The 8,188-nt window shown below is 51.1% G+C and overlaps 1 protein-coding gene across 1 annotated transcript in view; it reads left to right on the top strand.

The window, feature by feature from the left end:
* Positions 1 to 7,523, top strand: part of LOC122186805 (heparan sulfate glucosamine 3-O-sulfotransferase 3A1-like) — a 24,258-nt gene extending 16,735 nt beyond the window's left edge. Inside the window, exon 2 of the mRNA XM_042883759.1 lies at positions 6,828 to 7,523. Coding sequence (XP_042739693.1) covers positions 6,828 to 7,446 — 619 coding nt within the window. The 3' untranslated portion in view covers positions 7,447 to 7,523. The remainder of the gene's footprint in view (positions 1 to 6,827) is intronic.
* Positions 7,524 to 8,188: the final 665 nt, after the last annotated feature.

The raw sequence follows: 8,188 nt of genomic DNA, 5'->3' as shown, positions 1-8,188 counted from the left end.
ATCCTATCCTATCCTATCCTATCCTATCCTATCCTATCCTATCCTATCCTATCCTATCCTATCCTATCCTAAATTCTATGAACTTGTGGCTTTAGGGAAGGACTGGATTCATGGAACTCACTGTCAGCCAGCCATTGCCATTGCACCCTTGGCCTCAGTGGGAAAAATTCCCCTTTGGCAAAATCTGACAGAATCAGTAGGTTGTAGAGTAGTAGAGGCAGCTGTAGAAGGTCAGTGCCAGAGGTGATGGGATGGATCTGGGCATGATGAGGAATGGCAGGGTGTGTGCTGCCTGATGCAGAGCATTCCTCAAAAGTGTTTGCTCCCTGCCTTCCCTGTGCCCTGCAAAGAGCACTGATGTTGAGGAGCAGCAGGCTTGTGGTCATGGCCAAGAGGAGACACTGCAGGACTCCCCTGCTGCAGAGGGGGTGGGGAAGCCAAGGGAAGATGCACTAAAGCCAAGGGAAGATGTGCTGAAGTCAGCCCCAGCAGATGAAGCTCCTGGTGGCACAGCTTTGATGGCTTTCCCAGCCTCTCAGAAGGGAAAAGGGCTTTTCCGGGGGCTGGGCTTGGAGCTGGGCCATCGTCCATGGAGGCTGTGCCCAGGTCCCTGCTTTGGAGCAGTGAGACACATCCTGGAGTGATTTTCTGAAGCACTGAAGTGGCTGAACCCTTGCAGAGATGCCTGTGGTGCTTGGCACGCAGCAAGGGAAAAGAAATTGCTTTTTATAAAATAAATGAAAATCATAAAATTATGTATACATATATAAATTACATATTTAATATATTAAAAAAAAAAAAAAAAAAAAAAAAAAAAAAACCACCACCCCACTGCAGTGCTTTGGGCACAGACAGCAGTGCTGCTATGGCAGCGCTTTTAGGTCAGAGCATCCCTACACATCTCTGGCTGTAAAGTGGCATTCCCCTTACCCAGCCCATCCCAAAGGAACAGAATGAGGGTTGGGACAAACACACAGGGCTCCCTGTATCCCTTCAGGCTGCATTTTAGGGATGCTGTGTCAGGCTGTTGTCGTTCCCCTTAACTTGTGTTTTGCTGCAGTTTCCTATGGCAGGAGCTACAGTTCTCTGTTGGGTAAAGTAAGAAAGCACCTTGCAGCCACTGCCACGTTGCTGCCTTCCTAATCTAGGCTGTTTTTGAGTATTTGGTCCTTCAGGAATTAACGACGAGCAGCACGAGAAGGACTTGGCTGGGTGCCTCAGTGTGCAGTGGTTCTGCTCCCATGCATCGGAGTGAGACATGAGTGAGCAACACTGATTTTAGCCAAATTTAACCATCCCTTGGGGATGCTGTGCCCATCCCGCAGCCCAGAGGAGGTCAGATTCCTCCTCTGCAAGGGATGGCAGAGGAAGGAGAGAGGGGTCGGCAGCCACACTGATAAGATGCTGCCTGACAGATGCGGCGTGGAAACAGATGCTCCCAGCTGCAGCTGTAATGAGATCCATAAATACCGAGGGTTGCTCAAATAAACGCCGGCATCCGCCACACGATGAGCTCAGGAGCTGCTGTTGTCAGCAGGCACAGGGTGGGTAGATTTGGGGCAGGAGGAGCACAAGGCAGTGCTGCTGCAGCTCTGTGTGCAGGCTGTGGGGTGAAGGGACCCATGCTGTGCCTAGCTCCAGATTTCAGGGTTGTTTCCCAAGAGCCTAAAAGAGCAGAGGTTGTGGGTATGTCAGCACGCTGAATGCTTCCTGCCCTTTCAGCTCAGCACAATTGGGCGCTGGTTTCAATATCCTCTCAGGAACACTGGGGAGAACAAAAATCTCTGTGCTCTGGGAGGTGTCATTTTGAGACTGATGTCAGCAGGAGCTGGGTTTTACCCAGCAGTTCTACACCCAGCGTCCTGTTTTCCCCATAGGTGCCTCCAAGCATTTTCCACTCATGAACCTTCCTCGCTCCCATGGGTTTCCCTGGGATTTTTTGGTAGTCCTACCAGATTCCTGAAAGGCATCTCACCATATATTGATCCCATGTGATGTCTGAAGGAATAGGAGGGTCAGGGAGCTCGGCTGTGTCTCTGCTGCTTTCACAGCCCTTTGAGCTGCCAGTCCCCAGCCCAATGTGAGGACAGCTCCCTCTCGTTAGGCATTGGTTTTAATTTATTTATCTGTGCACACTCCAGGTTACATTAACACTCTTCCCAGAGCATCTTTCTTTTTAATCTCCTGTACGTGCTGTAATGGGCCTCCTGGGAGCAAGGGCCTAAGAGGAGGGAAAGGGAATTGCATGTGATCGCAGTGCTTGCTTTCTTTTAGCGTTTTCTGGTGCAGAAATGCTTGAGATGCTTTGGAAGAGGAAGGGAAATGGGGTGGGAAAGAGGAGGAGCTCGCGTGGCTGGGGGCTGTGGAGGGCAGGGAGAGATGCACTGTGCTGTGGGGCATGAGGCTGCATTGCATGCACGGTGCCTCAGTTTCCCCACTCTCCTCAGCCAGTGGCCTCATGCCAAAGGAGGCTCTGTGCTTCTGTTAAGGCTGCTGCATTTGTGCCCTTCCATCAAGGCTGCTGCAGGCATGCCCATCACCGTGGCACTTTGCCTGATCCTGGTTCCCATTTCTGCTTCACTCCCATTACCTGCCCAGTGCAGCAATCATATCCCCTTAGCTGCCAGGTGTCATGCTGCAACCAGCACCTCTGTCCCTGTGCTGCTGCAAAGGCTGGGGAAAGCCCCCAGGTGTCCCAGCTTCATGCTCCCAGCAGTGCCCCCACATTGCACCGCTGCAGGCTGCAAACCCTGCATGAACACACCCTCCTTGTAGGGATGGAGCCTGACACATTGCTGCAGTTTCTGGACATGAAGCACTGCTTTGTTTCCCAGAACCTTGCTCTCACAGGGACACACCACCAAGTCCTGTCTCTAAGGACTCTGATCCCATGGCCAGGCTCAGGCCAACGCCCTGCTCAGATTTGTAAAGGGATCATTGTGCAGTCAGTCAATAAAGAGACATAAAAGCCATAACAAACACGACATCAAACACGACATTCCCGCACCAGGAGTGCCTGAGGCTGGGGACCAGTTATAGGGACATCCCAGGGTGACCCCAGCATGAAGGTGCCCACAAAAACGACTCAGCCATTGGGGTGCATCAGCCACTAAACCCAGCACAGCACCCACTGCACGGCTGAGACCGTGGTGCAGCCCCACTAAGGGCCAACTGCGAGTCCGCACGCAAATCCCAAACGCACCCTTTGAGGAGAGTCCTCCTCTCCTGTTAAGTAATTAAATAAAGCCCCGAGCTCTACTAAAATTAAAATAACAGAATCCATTTATTCTGGCAGGGTCTGCTGGTGGCTGCTCTTGCCAAAAACATTTTTGTGGTTCTTGTCTTTTCAAGTGGCTCTTTCGCAATAAAACCCAGATGCCATTAGTCCAGGGAGGCCTCCAAGCAACTGTTTACGTCTATGAAAGATGCCCTTTGTAATTAATTAATCTCCTGGAAGCTGTGGCAGCACATTCCTGGTGGGTCCCAGCATGTCCCTGCCCGCCAGGCTGGCAGCTGAGGTGCAGGTTCATTCCTGAGCGCTGAAGAAAGCCTTTGTGCTGCAGCTCAGCCATTGAAGGGGTTAATCTGCTCCTCAGGAAGACGCAGCAGAGATTTCAACACTTAACCTACCAAAACCCAAACAGAGGTTGGCATGACATTGCATGGGCTGCTGCTCTTGCTCAATGGCCAAGCACAGTTAAAAGAAGGTGGCTCTTAAGCACAGAAGCGCAGAATGGGTGCAGCAGGCACAGCTGAACAGCGGTGGGCAGCGTTGGGTGCATGAGAACAGGCAATGTGCAGAGGTATTTTTGTCATCTACATCCAGTTGGGTGTGATTAGCATTGGGGACTCATCCCAGTGCCATCAATTGATTTAACCCACCAGAAATCTGGCCAGGCTGTTTCTGACTCATATATCCTTCTGGCTTTGCAGCATTAGGTGATAGTAAATCCCAACACAGAACTATGGCTCTGCTTGGCAGAGGTCTCCCTTGTTCTGGTTTTGAACCAACCTCCATCCTTAGTGTCCAAAATGATGTTTTATGTCATCATGGAATCATTAAGGTTGGAAAGACCACTAAGATTGTCTAGTCCAACCATCAGTTCATCACCACCATACCACTAAACCACACCACTCAATGTGACCCTCTTCTTGAACACCTCCAGGGACAGCAGCTCCACCATCTCCTGTCAGGGTGTTGTAGAGAGCAGTAAGATCTCCCTTGAGCCTCCTCTTCTCCAGACTCAACCATCCCAGTTCCCTCAGCTGCTCCCCATAAGACTTGTGCTCCAGACCTCTGATAGCTCCGCTGCCCTTTGCCATCCTTTAGCAAGTGACAGCTCTCTCATACCACCCAGCTTGTTTCTGAACGTCTCTAATTCAGGGATTTCCCCCCAGTAGAAAACCTCAACAGACAACGACAAAGAGGTGGCTTCTGTAGGGACCGTGCCTCTGCTCAGCCTCTATGCAACTCGGTTTCAAACAGCAAGAGTTGCACTAGGAGTGGTCAATCCCCACTGCCTCGTTTGTAACATAACGACTCAGCCTGGGATTTGGTTGTTATTGGTGTTGTTAGCTGCTGTTGGCTTTTCATTGTTGCTGTCTTGATAGATGGGTTTAATTTGGCCGGCGTATTGCCCAGCTTTGCACACCAGATGTTGCTGCGACAGGGAGCAGTCCATCACCATGCGGCATCACATGGGGTCATTGCCTGGGGTCAGGGCATGCAGGACGCGGGTCCCAGGGCTGCAGTTGCCATGAGAACTGTGGTGGCACAGTGGTGAAGCCCCATCCATCTCCTGTTGCCCTTGGGTTGCTGGTGTAGGAAAAATCTGCCACCTTGGCTGGGGTCATGCAACCAAATGGTGAACCTCTGGCATTCCGCAGCCCCCATTTGGGGGTAATAACAGGGTGGTGTGAGTCTGATGGGAGGTCGACAGGTCGTCAGAGGGACCTCGACAGGCTGGAGGGCTGGGCTCGGGTGAACCTAATGAGGTTCAACACGGCAAAGTGCAAGGTTTTGCATTTGGGCCGGAAGAACCCCAGGCACCTGTACAGGCTGGGAGGAGTGGGCCTGGAGAGCAGCTCGGCAGAGAAGGACCTGGGGGTCCTGATGGACGAGAGACTGAATATGAGCCAGCAGTGCGCTCTGGCAGCTCGAAAGGCAAATGGGATCCTGGGCTCCATCAGGAGAGGGGTGGTCAGCAGGGACAGGGAGGTGATTGTCCCTCTCTACTCGGCTCTTGTGAGGCCCCATCTGGAGTACTGTGTCCAGGTGTGGAGCCCTCAGTACAAGAAAGACATAGAGATTTTGGAAAGGGTCCAGAGGAGGGCGACTAAGATGATCAGGGGGCTGGAGCACCTCCCCTATGAGGACAGGCTGAGGGAGTTGGGCTTGTTCAGCCTGGAGAAGAGAAGGCTGCGGGGTGACCTCATTGCAGCCTATCAATACCTGAAGGGAACCTACACCCAGGAGGGGAGTAAACTCTTCAAAAGGGCTGATAACAGCAGGACGAGGGGAAATGGTTTTAAGTTGAAGGAGGGAAGATTTAGGTTGGGTGTTAGGGGGAAGTTCTTTACTAGGAGAGTGGTTAGGCCCTGGAACGGGCTGCCCAGGGAGGTTGTGGATGCCCCGTCCTTGGACGTGTTTAAGGCCGGGTTGGACGGGGTCCTGGGCAACCTGATCTGAATGTGTATGTTTGGTGGCCCTGCTAGGCAGGGGGGTTGGAACTACATGATCCTTGAAGTCCCTTCCAACCCGGGTGATTCTGTGATTCTGTGATTCTGTGATGGATCTGATGTGCTGTCTATGTGCAAGGAGAGCTAATGGAGCTCCCGGGAGGAGCAGATGATCATTTGCTAAAATGTCCTGCACCCTTCTAGCTTGCCTTGTTTAACTCAGACGTCATCCACTGGCCAAATCCTGCATTCTTTTAGCATATCCCACCCAATGCCCAGCTCAGGAGAGCAGGAGTGACCCAAAACTGAGCCCTCATCTGGGCCAGGAGAGCTTCCCAGTAGCTTGCATGCAGAATTTCTTTGGGTGGAAGAAGGAAATTGCTGAGGTCAAGGAGCTGACATTGCACATTTTTATGTGACATCAGCTTGTTGCCACCTTGAAAATACCAAAAGATGGAGTCTTACATCCTGGCCCTTGCAAAATCCCTTGCACCCTGAAGAAAGAGAGTCTTGTTACTCAAGAAATTCACTGTTATTATGGGGAATTTAAGCCAATGTGCAGGAAATGCCAGTGTGGGCAGGATGGAATTTAAAAGGGGTAGGATGTCAGGATTGTAGAGGTTTGCTCTGTTCTTCCAGTGTCATGGCATAGAATCACAGAACAACAGCATGGTGAGGTTGGAAGGGACCTTCAACGTCCACAGCCCTAACTCTGCCATGGGCTGACTGCCCCTCACCAGCTCAGGCTGCCCGGGGCCCCATCCATGGTCTCAGGCACCTCCAGGAATGGGGCAACCACACTTCTCTGGACAACATCTCACTGCCTCTGGGTAAAGGATTTCCTCTTCATATCTGGCCTAAATTTCCCCTCCTCTTGTTTAGAACCGTTACCCCTTGTCTTGTCACTGTCTGCTCGTGGTAGGATGAGAGGGGGGATCCATCTCAAGAAGTCCTTTTGAGGGCAGAATAGGATTACACCAAGTTTCTGGTGTGTGCTAAGGTGCTTTTTGAGTCGGAGCACTATGGGTTGACTATCCATGCTAGAAGGAAAGCGAGCTGCGTTGGAGTCATGAGGTGTGAGGACATCATGGCTGTGGTACTTGGACACCTCTAAAATGTTTGGCACTAACGTGTCCCTCTCCCTTCAGGGACCTCATGCCCAGGACCCTGGAGGGGCAGATCACCATGGAGAAGACCCCCAGCTACTTCGTCACCAAGGAGGCCCCGGCCCGCATCTCCTCCATGGCCAAGGGCACGAAGCTGATCGTGGTGGTGCGGGACCCCGTGACCAGAGCCATCTCGGACTACACGCAGACGCTCTCCAAGAAGCCCGACATCCCCACCTTTGAGAGCCTGACCTTCAAAAACAGGACTACGGGCCTGATCGACACCTCGTGGAGCGCCATCCAGATCGGCATCTACGCCAAGCACCTGGAGAACTGGCTGCTCTACTTCCCCATCGGGCAGATCCTCTTCGTCAGCGGGGAGAGGCTCATCAGCGACCCCGCGGGGGAGCTGGGCAGGGTCCAGGACTTTCTGGGCCTCAAGAGGATCATCACCGACAAACACTTCTACTTCAACAAAACCAAGGGCTTCCCCTGCCTGAAGAAGGCGGAGGGCAGCAGCAAACCCCACTGCCTGGGGAAAACGAAAGGCAGGACCCACCCCGACATCGACCAGGAGGTGGTGCAGAGGCTGCGGGACTTCTACCGGCCCTTCAACATGAAGTTCTACCAGATGACGGGGCAGGACTTCGGCTGGGACTGAGGCTGACAAAAATAATTTAAGAAAAGGAAAATATAATATAATATATATTTTTTTTACGTATCAGTAGGGGGTGGGGGGAAACACAGAAAAAAAAATAATAGTTGTGCTGAAACATGATTCATTCTTAATTTTTTTTTTATTTTTGACCCTACTTTGTTGTCTTTCTTCTCTCAGAGATGTGTCACCAAAAGAGGCTGTGAACTGCAGCCTGGTGCTATGGACATCCCCTACAGCTTGGGTGCTCCTTCCAGCAGGCCTCAGGTTTTGCATTGGGATCCATTAAAAAAAAACATTGGGGTGCAAAGCTGCAAGGTATCTTCAGGTCACCTCCAGAAGTGATAGGCGAAAGGAGGAGTCATGGCCTGGCAGATCAGCTAGACTGTGGCTTGGAAATACCATCTCAGACCTTTTTTGTCCCTTTTTTACAATGAAACAAAGGAGGTGCAACATCTAATTTGGTTTTCAAAACCTTACTCTAGGAGATATTTTTTACTGCATAAAATCTTTGAGAGTTTTTCATTTATCCGTTTTTGGTTTGACATTTGCCTCTTCACTAAACCAAGCTCTTTTCATTGACCAAATTTAATTTTCACCTTACAGAAGCCAAAACTAATGTTCCTTTGGTTTGCTTTTGACCCCCAAAAAATCACCAAAAAGAAAACAAATATTATTCTTTTGGTTTTAGGATGGAAATGGTCAAGAAGTCAGAAGTTCCCATTCAAGGGAACTCCCTGCTCCCAGT

Source organism: Lagopus leucura, unplaced genomic scaffold, assembly GCF_019238085.1.
Source record: "Lagopus leucura isolate 7727_CA_CO unplaced genomic scaffold, USGS_WTPT01 Super-Scaffold_100040, whole genome shotgun sequence".
NCBI classification, from domain to species: Eukaryota; Metazoa; Chordata; class Aves; order Galliformes; family Phasianidae; genus Lagopus; species Lagopus leucura.
The sequence above is the reverse complement of the archived record's forward strand: the minus strand, read 5'-3'. Positions and strand labels throughout refer to the sequence as shown.